The 20880-nt window shown below is 49.7% G+C and overlaps 1 protein-coding gene across 3 annotated transcripts; it reads left to right on the forward strand.

Annotated features, from left to right (window-relative positions):
- Positions 1-1511: 1511 nt before the first annotated feature.
- On the forward strand, positions 1512-17210 carry GET1 (guided entry of tail-anchored proteins factor 1). 3 transcript variants are annotated; one of them, XM_084986895.1, is made up of 5 exons: positions 1512-3385; positions 9333-11706; positions 12999-13066; positions 14944-15058; positions 16278-17210. In XM_084986895.1, the coding sequence occupies exons 2-5, from the start codon at positions 11475-11477 to the stop codon at positions 16349-16351; spliced, it is 489 nt and encodes a 162-aa protein (XP_084843021.1). In that variant the 5' UTR covers positions 1512-3385; positions 9333-11474; the 3' UTR covers positions 16352-17210.
- The last annotated feature ends 3670 nt before the right edge of the window (positions 17211-20880 follow it).

Below are 20880 nucleotides of genomic sequence, written 5' to 3' on the forward strand. Positions count from 1 at the left end.
TATTAATAGACAAATTCAGCTGCCAATTGTTAGTGCCCTTTTTGAGAGCTGCCCAAAGGGTGCAATAGGAGAGAGCTGAGTGTTCTGAGTTGCCTTTGCAGGCCCCTTGCTGCTGGTCATCTCCCCCACTGCTGCGCAGTCAAGGCGAATACCCAGGGTTTTTGTCAAATTTTTGCCTCACTAGGAATCCATGCTCCTTCTCCTGGGGGATGTGTACTGTGGTGGGGTGAGGCAGGGGTGGGGAGCTGGCTGTACTTTCCCCCCAGGCCTGAAGGCAGAGTCGGGGTGGGGGAGTGGAGTCAGGAGGGTCTGCCATCGCTTTTCACCAGGTGGTTTTACTTTCAAGTCTTCTAAACCTCTAGCAAGCACAGGAGCCAGGAGTTTGGCTACAGCTTTGGTTAGCCCAGCGGGACGAAGGAGGCTATGGAAGAGGAGCAGGCTCCAAGACTGTCTTCTGTTTCAGTCGGTTCCACATCACCTACTGGCCAAGAAACCTTTCCATGGAAATGATTCAGTCTACTGTCATTGAGTAGTTTTGCTTCACGTGTTTTCTTTAATCAGAAATTTGGGAGTTCTCCTGGTGGCACAGTGGAAGTGAATCTGACTAGGAACTATGAAGTTGCAGGTTCGATCCCTGGCCTCACTCAACGGGTTAAGGATCTGGCATTGCTGTGAGCTGTGGTGTAGGTCACAGACGTGGCTGGGATCCCACATTGCTGTGGCTGTGGGGTAGGCCGGCAGCTGTAGATCTGATTGGACTCCCAGCCTGGGAACCTCCATATGCTGCTGGTGCAACCCTAAAAAGCAAAAAAAAAAAAAAAAAAAAAAAAAAAATCGTAGACTCCCAGGTCCTCAATTCATTTTGATTGGGATTTAGTTCTCAGACGCCAGCCATGGTAGAAGAGAGAGCCAACCACCTTTTGCTTTATCTACTACACATAAGCGTGAATTGTGATTCTTTTACTGTAAAGTAAAAGTTACTTTATTTCAGGCTAAATGTAAACGGTGCCTTTAAAATTAATACTTATTTTTCAGGTATGCAGTTTTGTAATTGCTTTGTTAGTGTTGGGTTTGGAAATGTAAACATTAACAACTCACTAATAACCGCTTACAAAACCTTTTTCTTTTCGTGGTTACTTGCCTCTATAATTACAGTAGTTTTCTATTTATGAAAAGATTTGTTTAAAAATAAATTTATTTAGGAATAAAGATGATGCAATTTAAAGAAAGTATTAATTACATAATAACACAGCTGGTGTGCAGATATAACAAAACTAGAAAGACGTTGGCGTCGCAACCGCGAGAATTTGGAAAACAGGTTCCACGGGGTTGGGGGGAGAGAGGGTGAGAGCAGCTACGGAAGCCGGGAAGGCCAAGGCCAAGGCGAAGGCGGACGCGAACCAGGACCCGGAGGAAGAGGCGGCCCCGCCCCCTCGAGTGCGGCGCAGTGCGCAGGTGCGGCGTCGCGCCTGGGGGCGCGTGGGGCTCACTGCGCAGGCGCGGCGGTCGGCGTGGTCCCCATGGAGCCGCAGTAGCGGGGCTGGCGCCGCCGCGAGCGAAGGACATGAGCGCGGCGGAGGCCGACCGCTGGGCGTGGCTGCTGGTGCTCAGCTTCGTGTTTGGGTGCAATGTACTCAGGATCCTCCTCCCGTCCTTCTCCTCCTTCGTAAGTGGCCTGGCCCTCCAGGGGCCGGTGGGGTCGCCGCCCAAGCCCTCGGCGAGCCCGGTGTAGACACAGGGGTCTCGAGCTGGCCGCCGGAGGGCTGGTTTCGGCCTGCAGAGGCTTCTTGGGCGGGCGGTTCTGTTTTGAGATATTTTCGAGTTGGCTGCTCTCCTCTGAAAGCTGTAAAGCTTTCCCCCCAGATCCGGATTTCTGGATTCTTGGGGCGGAAAAGAAGACACACCTGGCAGATCTTGGTCAGTTTTCACGTGGCGGCGGTCCTCAGTGCCTTTCTGCCAGCCGCGCGCATTTCCGTTATCCCCCGGGCCCTGGAGGCATCCGGCAGCCTTGGCTGCTGGGGGCCCAGTGCCTGCAAGCAGGGCGTCTAGGGCTTTCGGGAAGTCTCGCCTTCTCGCGTGCAGGGCCAGCTGTGCCAGGTCCTGGGGGATGGACCTCAGGGTGCAGGAGCCCCGCATTCTTGGGGCGGGTAGGGTGGGAGACGGTGTAGACAGAGAATCTCAGTGTTCTGTGATGTTTTGTGTACCCAGAGGAATGGCAGGCACGTGGGAGCGCTCTCTCTGCGGGGCGTTTCGCGCATCGCGAGTACGTTACCTCGTGTGTAGGTGCCACAGCTGCTGTGATTGTCACCCCGTCCTGCTGTATGTTCCAGAGGAGGAGTCTGACTCCGTCTAGTTTTTTTCTTTTCTTTTTTTTTTTTTTTTTAAATGAGAGTTGCAACGTTTATTTTAGGTGCTCTCGTGGATTTTTCTTTTCTTTTCTTTTTTGCCACACAGGCAGTATGTGGGAATTCCTGGGTCAGGGATCGAACCGAAGCCACACAGCAGCCACCGGAGCCACAGGTGAGAACGCAGGCACCTCAATCCGCCAGTCCATCAGAGAACTCCCTGAATCTGTTTAATTGTGTTAAGTCTTGCAGCTAGTGACTGCTGGAGGGGGCGGATTTCATCCCTGATTTGTGATTCTCCTAGGTCTGCTCCTCTGCCTTTTGGAAAAAGAATGGGGGGGGCGTTTGGTGGCACATTTGATGGAGGTGTAGGGGTGTGTGTGTGTGTGTGTGTGTAGGTGGGGAGCTGTCCTCTGGGGAAGGGCACAATCTTTATGCCCACAATGGGAGCGGGGACAGTCTGAGGAGACTTCAAAGATGGGGTGCACACATTATAGCCATGTCCTGGGAGCTGTTCTCCCTGCTTTTCTCTTCTGATATAAATTGGTGGTGGTGGAGGGCTATTGGTGGTGGTGGAGTTTCTTTTTTGTTTTACTCTACTGGTGTCTGTTGAGTGCCTTTTTTTTTTGTTTTTGTTTTTGTTTTTTTTTCTTCTTTATTTCTCATTCTCTCCATACTTGCGTCATATGGAAGTTCCGGCCTAGGGGTGGAATTGGAGCTACAGCTGCTGGCCTACACCACAGCTACAGCAACGCCAGATCTGAGCTTTGTTGGCGACCTACACCACAGCTCACTGCAACTCCAGATCCCCAACCCACCGAGCGAGGCCAGGGTTCGAACTCTCCTCCTCATGGATGCTAGTCGGACTCGTTTCTGTTGTGCCAGGGAATCTCCTGTGTGCCTGTTTTGGGTAAAACTATTTTAGGTTTACCTTACCACCCAAGTTGTCCTGAAGCATAGGGAACACTCTCTTAATCCCATCCCCCCTTCAGAATCTTCTCTCATGCTTCCTGTTTTTAAGATGATGTCCCAGGTACCTAGCATTGCATAAGAGACCCTTGAAGAGCAGGCCCCTGCCCACTTTCTTCTTTTTTGGCTGCCCTGAGGGGTATGGGGGTCCCAGGCCAGGGATCAGATCCAAGCTTCAGTTGCCGCCTAAACCACAGCCCCGACAACTCCAGATCCTTAACCCACTGTGCTGGTCCAGGGATCGAACCTGTGTCCCACCACTCTCAAGACCCTTGGATCCCTACAGCAGGGACCCTTTTTTCTTTTTCTTTTCACAGCTACACCCGCGGCATATGAAGGTTCCCAGGTTAGGCATTGAATCAGAGCTGTAGCCACTAGCCTACACCACAGGCACAGTAACGCCAGATCCAAGCCGAGTCTGCCCCCTACCCCTCAGCTCATGGCAATGCGGGAGCCTTAACCCACTGAGCAAGGCCATGCATCCTCATTGATGCTAGTCAGATTCGTTTCATTTCCACTGAGCCATGATGGGAACTCCTTTTCTTCCCCTTTTTAAAAATTGTAAAATATTTGCACCGTGCAATTTACCGTCTTAACTGCTTTCGGGTCTGTGGTTCAGTGGCATTCAGTACATGCACATTGGTGTGCCGCTGTCACCACCACCATCTCCAGAACTATTTCATCTTCCCAAACTGAAACCCTGCCCCCAGTAAACACTAAGACCCCATGCCCCTGACAACCACCATCTTACTTTCTGTCTGTGAATCTGACTACTCTAGGCACCGCAGATAAGTGAAATCATACACGATTTGTCCTTTTATGTCTGGAGTTTTTCACTCAGCATATTGTCTTTAAGTTTCTCCCCCCCGCCCTCCCCCGAGTTCCCGTTGTGGCTCAGTGGTTAACGAATCCAACTAGGAACCACAAGATTGCGGGTTCGATCCCTGGCCTTGCTCAGTGGGTTAAGGATCCGGCGTTGCCGGGGGCTGTGTAGGTCACAGATGCAGGTCGGATCCTGCGTTGCTGTGGTGTAGGCCGGTGGCTACAGCTCCGATTTGATTCCACCCCTAGCCTGGCTGGGAACCTCCATATGCCGCGGGAGCGGCCCAAGAAAATGGCAAAAGGACAAAAAAAAAAAAAAAAAAAAAAAAGGTTCTTCCCTGTTGTAGCCTGTGTTAGAATTTCCTTCCTTTTTAAGGCTGAATGATGTTCTATTGTATGCATATACCACATTTTGTTCATTCTTTTTTGTTGGGGCTGCACCAGTGGCAGGGGGATGTCCCCAGGCCAGGGATTGGACTCCAGCCACAGCAGTGACAGTGCTGAATCCTTAACTGCTAGGCCACCAGGGAATTCCTGTTCGGTCATCTTTTGATGGACATTTGGGTTGTTTCCACTTTTTGACTATTGTGAATAATGCTACCAGACCATTGGTGCACAAGTGTTTATTCAAATCTCTGCTTTCACTTCTTTTGAGCGAATACCCAGAAGTGGAATTGCTGGATCACATGGTAATTCTAGTCTTCACTTTTTTGAGAAACCGCCATAGTGTTTTCCACAGTGGCTGCATCATTGTATATTCTCAATAGCGATGCACAAGAGGCCCAGATTTTTTGCATATTCTCTACTTGTTATTTTTAGTTTCTTTTCGGTAATAACTATCCTGATGGATGCAAAGTCGCTTCTCTTTGTGGTTTTAATTTGCATTTTCCTGATAATTAGTGATTTTGAACATCATTTCATGTGCTTATTGGTCATCTCTCTATCTTTGAAAAATATCTATTCAGGTCAGTGATGTGGTTTGTTTGTTTGTTTGTTTGTTTGTTTTGGTAATGAGCCTTCCTTCAGAAGCCGTCCTTAGGGGGAAGGGCGCCCTCTGGAGGCCCAAGTTGAGAGTGCGGGGCTGTGTTTTGTGGTCTAGCTGGGTTCGTTATACAGTCTGGATATTTACTCCTTGTCCGACATGAGATTTGCAAATTTTTTTTCCCATTCTGTAAGTGGCCTGCCTACCTTTTTTTGCAGTACCTCCTCACTTTTCCCCTGTGTACCCCCATCATTTCACCTCAGTTGCTCAAAGAGGCTGTGTTGGTTTTGTGTTCCTCTATGAATTGTTCCTAGTTTCTCATAAACTGAGGGGGAAGGAGGAGTGTGTTTGGCATATGGCAGCGGCTGTAAATAAGACCTGTCATCACTTCCAGTCCTTCACTAACCAAACCTGTGCCCTGCAGCTGGCACACTTTTTTTTTTTTTTTAAGGGCCAAGCCTATAGCATATGGAAGTTCCCAAGCTAGGGGTCGAGTCAGAGCTGCAGCTGCCATCCTACACCGTAGCAACACCAGATCTGAGCCGCACCTGTGACCTACACTGCAGCTCACAGAAATGCCAGATCCTTAACCTACGGAGTGAGGCCAGGGCCAGGGATTGAACCCCCACCGTCATGGACCCTGGTCGGGTTCATTTCTGCTGAGCCACAGCGGGAACTCCAGCTACATGTGCATGAGGCTTGTGCCTTACCAGGGTGCCTGTTTGTTATTTACGTGAAAAAGCACTGGCTTTGTCCTTTGCCCTCTGTCACTTGTCCTTTGCTGCATTCCCCCAGGCAGTGTAACCTCTCACCTCAAGCCAGTTAGCCCTTTTTTTTTTCATCTTTTTTTTGCTATTTCTTGGGCCGCTCCTGCGGCATGTGGAGGTTTCCCAGGCTAGGGGTCGAATCGGAGCTGTAGCCACCGGCCTACGCCAGAACCACAGCAATGCGGGATCCGAGCCGCGTCTGCAACCTACACCACAGCTCATGGCAACGCCGGATCGTTAACCCACTGAGCAAGGGCAGGAATCGAACCCGCAACCTCATGGTTCCTAGTCGGATTCGTTAACCACTGCGCCACAAACGGGAGCTCCCAGAAACTGATTCTTTTAGAGTGAGATCCAGGACTTTTCTTCAACCAAAGGTGGAGAAGGCGGGGCGAAGACCATGAAGCTGGCGGGGTCGGGGGGGGGGGGGGGGCACTGCGCCTGCGCCCCAGGACTGGCGTGGCAGAAGGGTCCTAGCGAGCCGCAGGCATTGCGCAGGCGTGCAGGAATTGATGCCTCGGAGGGTCGGGGCGAGCCACGTGCTCTGCGCAGGCGCCGCAGGCCCAAAGCGCCGGAGGGCGGCCTGAGGGTCCGGGTGGGCGCCAGCGGCCCCTCCCTCACGGGCCGTGGCTTTACAGACCTTGCACGTGGGCACAGCTCCCAACCTGGGCTTGGTTCGTGGGGCTCAGCGCTGCTGCTAGGTATGACAACCTCAAAGTTACCCTTAATTTTCTGCTCTGAAAAGTGACCAGTTCCCTTTCCCTCTGGGGACCTGAGCCACTGAGGGGAGGAGTGGACACTGCAGGCAGCACCTGCCACGTCGGGTCTTCCTGAGACCCTCCCCGTTTCCAGGGGGCTTGGTCGCGTAGTGAGTTCTTGCTATGGACCAGGCATGAGGGTGGGTCCCAGGTGTTAAGGAGGTGACAGGGTGGGCGATGGGCGTTGAGTGGCAGTTGTGGTCTTCCCCGTGCCGGGGACCAGTGTCGCGAGGTTGGGCCATGACTTGGTGGCTCTGACCGAGTGGCATGTGGGGCTGTTCTGGGGCTGCAGCCTCGCAGGGGCCTTGGCCCCTTCCCAAGTTGAGGAGTTAGGGGCAAACCTGAGTGCCTCATCCCAGTGGTGCCTGCTGCCTTCCACCTGTAAAGGTCATAGGGCAGGATTTCCAGATGGGTCTGGTCCAGCGAGTTGCCAGACTGAGAGTTTGAACCTCCGGAGTGTCACCCGCAGCCCTGGCATCTTGTTGTCAAGGAGAGTGTTGAACGTAGGATCAGAGGGTAACTGAGGAGGACACTGTGGGCTCCTGCAGGCAGACAGCCAGCGTTTAGGAACAAGAGGGACGAAAGGATTGGTCCTGCCCTTGTTTGCTGAACAGATTCTCCCTCTCCCAATGCCCTTGTCCTCCTGATAAGATTTTTTTAAATAAGATTAGTTATTTTATTTTATTTTTGCTTTTTTAGGGCCACACTCATGGCATATGGAGGTTCCCAGGCTAGGGGTTGAATAGGAGCTACAACTGCCAGCGTACGCCAGAGCCACAGCCATGCAGGATCCGAGCTGTGTCTGCAGCCTACACCACAGCTCATGGCAACGCCAGATCCTTAGCCACTGAGCGAAGCCACGGATCGAACCTGCAACTTCATGGTTCCTAGTTGGATTCATTTCTGCTGCACCACGATGGGAACTCTGATAAGAATCTTTAAAAACTTATTTTCTGCTGTAGAATTCTTTGTGGACCCATCTCCAGGCCCTTGAAAAGCCACCTCTCACACAGCTTATCTGTTTCTGTCAAGTGGGAGATTTAATAGGCTTTTGAGTACAACCTTCAGAGGTTTATTTTTGTTTTAAAAGTTAATATTAAGAACATTGTACTTAAATTCAAATATCATTTAATCTTAAAATTCAGTTCTTAATTCTAATATGTTTTAACAGTCATTTATAAGGAGGCCTCAGATTAATGTTGGTACCTATTTGCAAACTTGAACACTTCCAAATTTTTCTCTTTGTACTTCCAGATGTAATTTGTTGTTGTTGTTGTTGTTGTTGTTGTTGTTGCTATTTCTTGGGCCGCTCCCCCGGCATATGGAGGTTCCCAGGCCAGGGGTTGAATCGGAGCTGTAGCCACCGGCCTACGCCAGAGCCACAGCAACGCGGGATCCGAGCCGCGTCTGCAACCTACACCACAGCTCACGGCAACACCGGATTGTTAACCCACTGAGCAAGGGCAGGGACCGAACCCGCAACCTCATGGTTCCTAGTCGGATTCGTTAACCACTGCACCACGACAGGAACTCCCAGATGTAATTTTTTTTTAAAAGCAGTGTAGCTGCCTTATTTTAACCACACATCTCTTCATTTCCCCTCAAGTTTATTCTTCCACCCTCACTGTTCACTCCAGAGTAACCATTTTTGGTCTTTATAGCTTTTGTTTTCCGTACAGACTACCTTGAAGATACTGTGGTTCTGGCCCAGAACGCTGCAGTAGGGTGAATATCGCAGTAAAGGCAGTCACATGCGCTTTTTTTGGTTCCCAGTGTGTGTAAAAGTTATGTGTGCACTGTGCTCTAGTCTGTTAAGTGTGAGTAGCATTATGTTTAAGAAAAAGTGTACATACTTTCGGAAGTTCCCTTTGTGGCTCAGTGGTAATGAGCCCGACCAGGATCCATGAGGATGCAGGTTTGATCCCTGGCCTCGCTCAGTGGGTTAAGGATCTCATGTTGCTGTGAGCTGTGGTATAGGTTGTGGACCTGGCTCAGATGCTGAGTTGCTGTGGTGTAGGCTGGCAGCTGCAGCTCTGATTCGACCCCTAGCCTGGGAACTTCTTTATCTCGCAGGTGCGGCCCACAAAAGCGAAAAAAAAAAGTACATACTTTAATTAAAAAATAATTTATTGCTGAAAAATGGTAACCATCATTTGAGTCTCCAGTATGTCTTTCAGTTACTTCAGTCAGTAGTAGCGTCATAGATAACTAATCACAGTTCACCGTATCAATTATAATAATGAAGTTTGAAGTCTTATGAGAATTACCAAAATGTAATAAAGACATGAAATGAGCAGGTACTGTTGGAAAAATGGTGCCAATAAACTTGGTTGATGGTGGGGTTACCACAAGTCCTCCTTTTGTTTAAAAAAAAAAAAAGAAAAGAAAATATCTCGAGAGGCATAGCTTGTATTCTCTATAATGTGAGGTATGTAATGTGTTTGCCCCTTTCATTTCTTTTTAAATCCTAGGTTTAAAAGTCAGGTTTATTGGGAGTTCACATCGTGGCGCAGCAGAAATGAATCTGACTGGGAACCATGAGGTTGTGGGTTTGATCCCTTGCCTTGCTCAGTGGGTTAAGGATCCGGCGTTGCCGTGAGCTGTGGTGTAGGTTGCAGATGCGGCTCGGATCCCACGTTGCTGTGGCTGTGGCATAGGCCGGTGGCTACAGCTCCGATTCGACCCCTAGCCTGGGAACGTCCGTATGCCTTGGGAGCAGCCCTAAAAAGACAAAGAGTCAGGTTTATTGATGTGTAATTTGCGTTCAGCAAAATTCACTTCTTGTAGGTGGGCAGTTTGATGAGTTTTGTTGGCACACTGAATCCGAGGGTAACCGCCAAAAGCAATCGGAGTACATGCTTTTTCTCTCACCTCTAAAAGCCTTTCCCCACCTGGCGCCTGTTTGATTTACAAAGTTTAAGCAGCATCTATGAACTCCTTGCCTTTTAAGATGATTCTGTGAGTTTTAGATTACTGTTTTCTTCTGTAGGCTGGATCTGGTTAGAGTGGGTGGCCTTTAGTGAGAGAGGGTATAGCAGTTAGTCCAGGGTGGAGGGAACAAGACCCCTCTGGGTTTGAAGAGCCCCTTCTCCAGGCTTGAGGCCCCCTGGAGGCTGTGCGGTGCAGGAAACAAGCTGTGCTCCTGTGCAGGCGCCCTCTGGAGACCGGAGGGCCTCAGTGAGCAAGCGCCGGAAAGGGGCCTTGGCAGGTGTCCTGGGAAGCTGTGCTGGGCCTCCCTGCCAGACCCGCAGAGGGGGCAAGGCTCCCCAGTTGAACCCGAAGAGTTGCCCTCCTGTGCGCCAGGTAGAGCGAACCACGGGCTAGAGGGGCAGACTCGTTTATTATGCACTTGGCCCTGTGCCACTACACTTAAATATCCTCTTCCATCATTTCTATTAACGTATTTTTAAATTTTTGAACACAAACGTGCAGAAAAGTTATGCCTACAATACAAAGAACTGGTTTTGTTTCCTGAACCATTTTAAAGGAAGTCGTCACCCGGACCCCTCCCCTCCATCCCTTGGAAACGGAGGCCTCATCTGCAGCACAGCGGGCAGGCCAGTCCTTCCCCTTCAGGCTTTCCTCTTGGCTCCACCGTGCCCTTGCCAGCAGGGCCGTGTCAGCACCAGGCATGGCACATCGCCGATGCCGCCTCAGTCTAGAAGGAGCCTCGGTCTTTGCTTGACGTGCATGGCTGTCATTTCCTAACGTCGCAAAGCACTGATTTTGCAGGTTGGCCTTCTGTGGACATCTTTGTCCCATGTTTGCTGAGGATGTCACAGAAAGGTGGCTGTGTTCTCTCTGCATCTCATCAGGTACCATGGGCGTCGATTCGGGGATGTGCTGTCATCACTCAGGGCCAGTCCCTGAGGAATTCTTCGTCCCCTCTGAGGGCACTGGTGTACCTCCCCGGTCCCCTTGCTCTCCCCGGGCCCACACCTGTTCCAGTGGGTTGTGGAGTGCCACCTGGTGGCCACTGCCATCTGGAGCCTGGGCTCCTGGCGGTGTCTCAGCAGGTGTGTGTGTTGTGGGGGTCGCATTCCCATGCAGGTCCCTCTACCATCCTGGCAGCTAGGAAGGCCTGGGGGAGGATGCCTGGGCCGGCCTCAGCCCGTGCTGGGGACCGAATTCCTGGCTGTTGAGGTGGCTCTTTACAGACATTTATTATTTCCTGTCTGTGTGTCTAAGGAGAACTCTGAGCTCACAGCTCCAGTGCTAATCCAGCACCACAGGACTCAGTCTAGTTCCCTCCCCACCCGTATTTCTCACTCTCTTTTCTGAGTGGGAAAACTGGCTCCCACTATCCTTAGTATGTGCACTGGACTTGCTCACGCCTTTGTAACTGACCCGTCCCTCCCCAGTGTGGATGCCCACCTGCTGCCCGGCCAGGGCTCTGACCCTGAGTTTGGCAGATGTCCCCCTCACCCTGCGCGACCCTGGCCCTGATGCCAGGGAACGCCCTCCTCAGCACCCCCACCGCATCCCCGATACCGGCAGCTGCCTTGCTCCGCCCGTCTCATTTGGGACTGAAATCTTCGGGAAGGAAGGAGACTGCTCGGTCTTTGTCACCTGAATGCAGCTCTGGGGATGGAATCAGTTTTTGCTTTATAATCACAATTTTACAGTTAAAGCGAAGGATGCATACTGTTATCCTATAGCAAACGACGGCCGTATCTGCAGACGGAAAAATGTAGTTGAATAGAGACGCGCTCTGGAGAGAGTTTTTGTTTTTGGGGTGGTTTTCGGACCAGGACCAGGACAGGCAGCAGAGCCTGGCTGTGGAGGGCAAGGGCAGCTTGCCCAGCTGCAAGAGGCGCCAGCGGATGGGCTCATGGGGGAGGCGGGGGCGTCGGCGAACGCTGCGTGGAAGGCACTCACCCAGCTGTGTCCTCGGCAGATGTCCCGGGTGCTGCAGAAGGATGCAGAGCAGGAGTCCCAGATGCGCGCAGAGATCCAGGATATGAAGCAGGAGCTCTCCACCGTCAACATGATGGACGAGTTCGCCAGATACGCCAGGCTGGAGCGCAAGATCAACAAGATGACGGATAAGCTCAAAACTCACGGTACTGGGCGCAGTGCGGGTGAAACGCTTCGCGAGAGCGGGTGAACAGGGAGGTCTGTATGTGAAGATGCATAGCGTGTGTGCCTCCATCCTTTGATGTTCCGAAAGTTGGGAGAGTCAGACGTTGTCTAGAAGAAATGTTGGTGGAGTTAAGAAATCATCCAGAAGAAACCCAATAATGATTCTTATTTTCTCCTTAGAGCTGATGAGCCTTTGCTTTCTAAGCACAGAAACATCTAATGATCCTCTTAGGTTATCTTCATTCTCTGAAGGTTGACCTTTTCAAATTCAGCACTTCTTTGAGGGAAGCCTAGAAAAATCTCCTAGTGGACTTACAGGGGCTTTTGTGGACACTCAAAAAAAATGCCCAGCAGTGCCGCTACCCAAGCTTAGGCTTCAGGTGGAGCCAAGGTCTCACTCGGCTTTATGTTCCCCCAGTTTTTAAAGGCCCCTTATGATGAGCAGGAGGACAGCCTGTGCGCTGGGAGTGTGCGTGGCTATAAAACACGCAGAGGGACCTGCCCGGGCCCCAGGCAAAGTAGACTCCCACTTAGGGATTAGGGCGCTGTGTGGACCTGAAACCCAGGAAGAAAATGTAGTCCTATTGCGTAGTGCATTGTGAAAAGAAGCTCTCATTGGCATGAATAATTGTAAGCGCTTTTTGTTGTTCTTGTTTTGGTTGTACTCATGGCATGTGAAGTTTATGGGGCAAGGATGGAACCCGGGCCACAGCAGTGACAGCACTGGATCCTTAACCTACAGAGCCATCATGGAACTCCAGTTTTAAGATTTTTTAAAACTAAAGCTTCGGAGTTCCCATCGTGGCACAGTGGTTAACGAATCCGACTAGGAACCGTGAGGTTGTGGGTTCGATCCCTGCCCTTGCTCAGTGGGTTAAGGATATGGCGTTGCCATGAGCTGTGGTGTAGGTTGCAGACACGGCTTGGATCCTGCATTGCTGTGGCTCTGGTGTAGGCTGGCAGCTACAGCTCTGATTCGACCCCTAGCCTGGGAACCTCCATATGCCGCAGGAGGGGCCCAAGAAATGGCAAAAAGACAAAAAAAAAATTAAAAAAAAAAACAACTAAAGCTTCAAATCTCTGTAAGATTCTGTTTTCAATAACGGCAAAGCAGGGGACTTCTAAGACATTCTATTTTATGTTTTCTAAGTACATTTGAGCACATGTTATGTATGTGGCAAATATTTTGTGAGAGGAAATAACATTTCCATGTAGTTGAATATTTTCATTTTCTTGGACTGATAGAAGCATTTTATCCCATTTTTCCTTTCAGTGAAAGCACGGACAGCGCAGCTGGCCAAGATAAAGTGGGTGATAAGTGTGGCTTTCTACATTTTGCAAGTGAGTGTCTTGTCGTGTCACCTGGGGTCATTGAAGTTGATCATGAACTGTCCTCCAGAATCGCGTGGCCCCAGAAACCAGGCCTGGGGATTCAGAATTCTCTGCTCAGCTGCTGTGCTGTGTGGTCCTGCTGGCATGTGACTCTGGACACTTTGTGAATTTATTAATTAGACTAAAAAAGCCTTTCTTCCTCTTAGTTTCTTTTAGTCTTTCTGTTCTCGAGTTGTTAAATATTGGGATTTTTTTTGTTTTGTTTCTTTTTTTTTTTTTTTGAGGTCTGCACCCATGGCATGTAGAGGTTCCCAGGCATCAGATTGCATCAGAGCTGTAGCCACCGGCCTACACCACAGCCACAGCAACATAGGATCCAAGCCATGTCTGTGACCTACACCACAGCTCATGGCAACGCCATATCCTTAACCCACTGAGCAAGGCCAGGGATCGAACCCGTATCCTCATGGATAGTAGTCGGGTTCATTAACCATTGAGCCATGATGAGAACCTGTTTCTTTCTTTTTAAAATCTGTAATACTTTTTTTTTCTTTCCAATTTTGGCCACCCTGAGGCATATAGAGTTCCTGGGCTAGAGATCAGATCCAAGCCCACAGTTTTGACCTAAACTGTAGCTTCGGCAATGCTGGATCCTTAACCCACTAGGTGGGGCCAGGGATTGAACTTGCATCCTAGTACTCCCAAGATACCACCAATCCTGCTGCGCCAGAGTAGGAACTCCTCTTTCTTTCTTTTTTGGCTGCCCTGCAGCATATGGGGTTCCCAGGACAGGGATCAGATCCATGCCGAAGTTGGGACCTATGTCATAGCTGCGGCAGCACTGGATCCTTTAGTTTGAGGATGGAACATGTGTCCTGGCACTGCAGAGATGCCACTGATACCTTTGCGCCACAGTGGAAACTCCTGGGTTTTTTTTGTTTGTTTGTTTGTTTTTAAGCAAATGACCTTCTTGGAGTTCTTTGTCAGTGCCTTTGTTTTAGTGCAGTGTCCCGAGCCTGGGGTGATGGAGTGAGGTCTTATTTAGACACTGTGTTTTCTCAGGTGGCCAGTGGCTGTGGCCGTTGCTTGTCACACGGTGTGCAGATGTGTAGATGAGTGTCAGTTCTCCAGGCAAGGGGCATGTCCTCTCGCTGAAGTCCAGTACCGCCGATGCCCAGCTTTCTTATCTGGGGGATTTTACATTTGCTGCGGAATGCTTACCGCATCGTCCTGCTGCCGCTTCGCCCAGAGGTTGTGGCTGTGCTGTGCGTGCGCTTCGGGGCTGCTTCCAGTGACCGCTGAGCTTCAGCTCTCCGTGCGCCCTCTCCTGGGCGAAGGGTTTGAGCCCAGCCCCCCGAAGCCCCCACGTTCGGGGGACTTGATGAGTGTGTTGATCCCAAGGCCCGGCCACTTTGACACGAGATGGGTTGCACAGGGACAGGGCTTAAGCGAGCCGCCCGCTCTCAGCTCTGCCCGCTTGAGCGGCTCGTTCACGGCCCCGAAGGGGACAGCAGAGCCCTGAAGGAATGCGCTGGGGCAGGAGGAGGGGGAGGACGGTGCTTCTCCTGCCATTTCACCTCCCAGAGGGCTCAGCCCTGGACTCGGGCGCTGACACCTAGGGGTGGAGGAGAACGACCTCGTTTTCAAGGGTCTTAGAGGCCTACGATCCTCTTTGTGGCGACCGAGGTGTGTCCGGCACGAGCCGTCTGCTGCGCGGAGACCCCCTCCGCGCGCGGAGACCCCGCTGCGTGGAGCCGCTCCTTTGCCGCAGGGCGCGCGCCGGTGCCTGTGCGCTGCCTGTGCGCGCGGGGCGGACAGGCCGTCAGGCCGCCCACTCGGCGGCTCTGCTGGCGGCAGGCGCCGCTCACCCGCCGTGTCCCTTGCAGGCGGCGCTGATGGTCTCGCTCATCTGGAAGTATTACTCTGTGCCGGTGGCGGTGGTGCCCAGGAAGTGGATAACGCCGCTCGACCGCCTGGTGGCATTTCCGACTAGAGTAGCAGGTGAGAGGGTTCTGGAAAGCCCGGAGGAAGCGCGCGGGTGGGCTGGTGGGGAGCTGGGCGGTGGGCGGTCCCGTCCGCGGACAGCACCTGCTCTGTGTGTCTCGCCCCGCACGAGGCCTGCGGAGAAGTTAGGGCGACTGAAACGCGAAGGTGGCAGAGCCGGGGTCTGAACTCCCGCCTCTGACTCCCACTTTCTGGGGCTCCTTTCAGGTCACATCACAGCGTTTCCTGCTGTCGGCTGTTCTTTCGTTTTCGAAAGATCATTTCTTTTGAATGTTAAAATTAGCTCATGTCCTCAGAGAAGGATGAGAAGTGTAAGAACAGTTGGGAAAACAAACTCTCATTAGCTGCAGATAATCCCTCTTAACAGTGTAGTGTAACTTTTTCCGTCCATTTTTTCTGTTTTTTTTTTCATGTCATTAAGATCATCTACACATAGCCTTTTTTATCCCTTTTACTTGATAATATGGAAGGCTTTTCCCATATCAGTGAATTTCTTCAGACTAGGAGACTGACGCACTGCCTTCTGTGCCAAGAGGGCTGCTTAGCGTATTTCTTCATGGAGGACCTTTGCCGCGCTGTTCTTCACTGGATGTCATGATTTGCCCATCTCCCTGTTACAGGGTATTTATTGAGGCCCTGGTTTTTGCTGTAGCGAGTGATGCTGCGGTAGCATCCTCGTCAGTCAGGCTTCGGTTGTGATTTGTGACAAGGCAGGAGGTGTCTTACGCATGACCGGCTCAGGGATTCCCAGTTGAGCCCACCTCCCTCCACCCCAGACCCAACCAGGAGGGCACCGCTGGTGCTTCTCGGGGGCCCTCAGCCCAGAAGCAAGAGGCCACCCTTCCAGGCATCTGGGGGCCTGCCTTCCTGTCTCTGAGCCATCACTGGGGCAGGTCAGGTGTGGGTAAACCCTGCTGCGTGTTTATAATGCTTTCGAGAAGAGGGAAAAAGGAATTGTCTGCCAGGGTGGTCTTATCATCTAGGCAGGAAAGCGAAGTTGAAAGCAGGGTCCGTTGCTCTCAGTGATTCCTGCTTAGTGAAGACGGCGGCTCTGTGAGTCAGTAGAAAGTCTGATCAGTTCGAACCCAGGCAATGGCGTTTAGTCTTCGCCCACCCCGCTCGAAAAGATGGAAGGGCTCTCCTTTCCTAGAAGGCAAAGCAGGAAACGTGGGCGCGGTGCTTGGTGTGCTCTTACATTGAATTTCTTTATTTTTAGGTGGTGTTGGAATTACCTGTTGGATTTTAGTCTGTAACAAAGTTGTGGCCATTGTGCTTCACCCTTTCAGCTGAAGGAAGATGAATGCAGCTACAGCACTTTAAAAAAGGAATTGTCACGTAGGAGGTTGAAAATGTGATTTATGCTGTTTTATGGTGTATTGTGTGTGTTTTTTTTTTAAAGAAACACAGGAAACAGGTTAGTTTTTATTGTTGAATGTGTTTATTTTTGGACTTTATGTGGAGATTCTTACAAGAGGCACAATTTTATACAATTTGTCATGAGCCATAAAGGTCAGTCTCACACCTACGTCCCGGCCAGCATGGCACCAGATTCGTAATAAGAACTGTGTGATGTTATGTGGTGTCCACGTGTTGTTACTTGTGATTTGTATTCTTGTCGTATTTTAAAGGTCGCGTTGCCAAGGGGAAAGTCGAGATTTTCTTTTTTCTTTTTCTGGCCTTGTCCACTGGATGCTTAAGCTGCTGAGCTACCAGGAAACTCCCCTCACAATTTGCTAATGATTTAAGGACTTTAAAGACTTTATGCTATTTTTAACCCAGACTAGAAGGTAACTTGATGTTAAGACCACTACTAGAATTGGAAAATTTGCTTTGTAATCTCATGCAGTACTCTTGAGAGGTAACACTAATTGACGTGCTGATGCTTTTTTCTTCCTCTGTTTAAAGTGTCATTTGTTGGGTTAAGACTCTGGGTGTATTATCTACTTATTTGAAGCTGGTAATTTTTCATCACTGTGTTTTATAAATGTATTCATGAGCCCACAATGCATTGTTTTGTGTTTGAGCTGTGTGTTTTATATTTAAAGTATTTCAAATGAAGGACATTTTTAAAGCCTTTAATATTTGTGTTCTGTAGAATGGAACAAAGTTAAAAAAACAAAGGAAACCTTATTAAATTAATTGGAGCAGATACATGTTTGGCTTATACTGTATAATTCTGCTGAATATTTTTATTTTATTTTTTTATTTTTATTTTTTTTGTCATTTTGCCATTTCTTGGGCCGCTCCCGCGGCGTATGGGAGGTTCCCAGGCTAGGGGTCTAATCAGAGCTGTAGCTGCCAGCCTACGCCAGAGCCACAGCAACGCAGGATTTGAGCCGCACCTGCGACCTACACCACAACTCACGGCAACGCCGGATCCTTAACCCACTGAGCAAGGGCAGGGATCGAACCCGCAACCTCATGGTTCCTCGTCGGATTCGTTAACTGCTGCACCACGACGGGAACTCCCCTGAATATTTTTGAAAACACTTTTTTTCTAATTCAAATTTTTAAAAGTACTCATGTGACTTCCTTATGGCCGCTTATTTTCTATGACCCGTCTGTGGCAGAAGGCTTTAACTGTTCAGTACAACAGTGTAAAGCTAAAATAAGCATTATAAGTCCTTTTTTTTTCCCTTTTTTTCTTCCCTGGCCACACCCATGGGATGCACAAGTTCCTGGGCCAGGGATTGAACCTCTGCCACAGCAGTGACTCGAGCCACAGCAGTGACAACGCCAGATCCTTAACCACTGGGCCATCACAGAACTCCATCTAGCATGAGTTTTTAAAAGATCGTTTTTGGGAGTTCCCTTTGTGGCTCAGCAGATTAAGAACCTGATATAGTCTCTGTGAGGATGCAGGATTGATCCCTGGCCTTGATCAGTGGGTTAAGGATCCGGCGTTGCTGCAACCTGTGGTGTAGGTTGCAGATGTGGCTTGGGTCTGGTGTTGCTGTGGCTGTGGCAGGTCAGCAGCTGCAGCTCCAGTTCGACTTCTGGCTCTGGGACTTCCACGTGCCTCAGATGCGGCCATAAAAAGAAAAAAGATCATTTTTGTATCTTTGTGTTCCTCAGTGGTGTGACAAGTAAAAGTTTGTTATTATTTCTGCTAATTGTGCTGTGCAGAGACAAAGTGATGCTGTGGTCCTTTAGTTTATCACCACCGAGTGGGTTTCAGCCTCTGCCGTCACTCGGCCCCAGGCTGACTTAGCTTCGGGAAAGGAGGCAGAATAAGGAATGAGCCGTGTTTAGCAGATACCGACGTCCAGCAGCCAGTCACCACACAGTGGACATTTTACCCACAGAGGATGAGTGGCCGACCTGCAGAGGAGTGCTCAGCAGCTCGAGGAAGCTGCACCGTCCTGGGCTCCTTTGAGGCTACACATCTAACGCCGACTTTGCATGAATTGCCAGCATAAGTGGCAGGTCACACAGTGCATGATTGGGGGGTCAAGTCCACATGCCCAGGGACGTCCTGGCCTCTAATGGGTGTGAAGTCTCCCTGACAAGACCCTAATTTATCTCCTAAGATACATTCTTTCCGTTACTACTGCAAAGATTTTGACAGATTGCACTGAGGCTCGAGGAAAAGATTTACAACTCACAGCTGTCCCGTCTTTCCACATACATCAATGATAGTGAAGATTAAAAGGGAAATTTAAATGTCTGTCATGTTTCACATCTTTGTGGTTTTTGAAAAATGCCTGTGGCACTGCATTCAGAAGACACAGCAAGGGGTGTGACGAAGGTACATCTTCTGACCGTCTACTGTCGTGTCACCCAGTTTTCCAGAGTTTTCCGCTGTTACCAGTTTCTTGTGATTCTTCCAGTTTTATTCCATGCATTTATGAATATTGATATATGTGCTTCTAAAATAACTTTCAGGAGTTCCCATCGTGGTGCAGCAGAAATGAATCCTTCCAGGAACCATGAGGTTGCAGATTCAATCCCTGGCTTCGCTCTTTGGATTAAGAATCTAGTGTTACTGTGAGCTTTAGTGTAGGTTGCAGATGTGGCTCGGATCTGGCGTTGCTGTGGTTGTGGCGTAGGCCGGCAGCTGTGGCTCTAAAAACACACACACAAAAAAACTTAAAAATTATAGGGAGTTCCCACTGTGGCACAGTGGGTTAATGATCCAGCTTGTTTCTGTGGCATTGCCAGTTTGATTCCTGGCCTGGGAACTTCCATATACCTTGGGTTAAGGAAGAAATAACTTATGACCTCACATCAAAAAAAAAAATTAGGAAAGTAACACCTAAAAATACCCCCACAAAAACCGTTTGCTTATTTTTCTCTTAATCCTGTTTGGAAAGTGAGAGAAGAGCGAGGAGGCAGTCTCCCGTGATTCCGCAGAACTGGGACTGTGGGTATTAACATTTGTGCTTTTCTCTCTTTTCCAAAATGACGGCTAGCTCTGGGTTTTGTATTTCTATGAAAAAATACTAAATATAGTTTATAGTATGAAAGTAGACATCTCTTTGATTTCAGGTACATCTAATGTTCTCTTCGTGCCCATTTTGTTTGCTTTATATTTATGGTAAATCAAGCGGGGGAATCTTACATACAAATCCACAGTCATTTTTGTGTGGGGTTAATATAGTTCTTCTGTTGCCTGTGCAAGTGGGTGGAATGCCAGCTCAACTAGTTTATTCTTCCCTAACCTGGCCAGACCTTGGCCTCATGTGGTTTTTCTCACATATATATAGTTCTCTACAGGGACTGTGTGTGTGTGCGTGTGTGTGTGTGTGTGTGTACCTGCCTGCTCACCCTCCTGTCCAATCTATATTTTATTGGACCTTTAGGATGGTTTATAAAGCGTTCTTTTCTTTTTTTTTTTGTCTTTTTAGGGCCGCACCTGTGGCATATGGAGGTTCCCAGTCGAGGGGTCTAATTGGAGCTGTATCTGCTGGCCTACACCACAGCCACAGCAATGCGGGATCCGAGCGGCGTCTGCAACTTAAACCACGGCTCACGGCAACGCCGGATCCTTAACACACTGAGCAAGGCCAGGGGTTGAACCCGCAACCTCATGATTCCTGTTCTGATTTGTTTCCGATGTGTCACGACGGGAACTCCTGTAAAGTGTTCTTTTTTTAGGGCTGCACCTGCGGCATATGGAAGTTCCCAGGCTAGGGGTCGAATTGGAGCTCCAGCTGCTGGCTTATACCACAGCCACAGCAATGTTGATCCAAGCCGCTTCTGGGACCTACACCACAGCTCATAGCTATGCCAGATCGTTAACCCACTGAGCGAGGTCAGGGATTGAACCTGAAACCTCACGGATCTTTAGTTGGGTTCATTACCTCTGAACCATGATGGGAACTCCTGTAAAGCCTTCTGACCACTTCAGATGATGGCAATTTCTTTGTTCTTCCTCTTCTCATCTGAACATCTTCAGTCATATCAATACGACTGATCTGTCAACTAAACATGCTGCAAGTGCCTTTAGGCCCAGGACCTTACTTCACTTAGTATGAGAGTCTATGTTCCAACCATGTTGCTGCAGATGGCATTATTTTGTTCTTTTTTATGGCTGAGTAGTATTCCATTGTGTATATAAACAACATCTTTTTTTTTTTTTTTTTTTGTCTTTTTCCTGTTTCTTGGGCCACTCCCGTGGCATATGGAGGTTCCCATGCTAGGGGTCGAATCGGAGCTGCAGCTACCAGCCTGCGCCACAGCCACAGCAACGCTGGATCTGAGCTGCGTCTGCAACCTACACCACAGCTCATGGCAACGCCAGATCCTAACCCACTGAGCAAGGCCAGGGATGGAACCTGAAACCTCATGGTTCCCAGTCGGATGCGTTAACCACTGCG

Source organism: Sus scrofa, chromosome 13, assembly GCF_054392235.1.
Source record: "Sus scrofa isolate SSC_HxYL_T2T_F1_AM1 chromosome 13, Sscrofa_HxYL_maternal_Yorkshire_Landrace_v2.0, whole genome shotgun sequence".
Taxonomy (NCBI): Eukaryota; Metazoa; Chordata; class Mammalia; order Artiodactyla; family Suidae; genus Sus; species Sus scrofa.

Excerpts from the sequence above, each read along its gene's own strand:
- GET1 (XM_084986895.1), top strand. The coding sequence starts at position 11,475 with ATGGGGGAGGCGGGGGCGTCGGCGAACGCTGCGTGGAAGGCACTCACC. Across the intron at positions 13,067-14,943 it reads TGGCTTTCTACATTTTGCAA|GCGGCGCTGATGGTCTCGCT; the intron begins GTGAGTGTCTTG and ends TGTCCCTTGCAG. Across the intron at positions 15,059-16,277 it reads ATTTCCGACTAGAGTAGCAG|GTGGTGTTGGAATTACCTGT; the intron begins GTGAGAGGGTTC and ends CTTTATTTTTAG.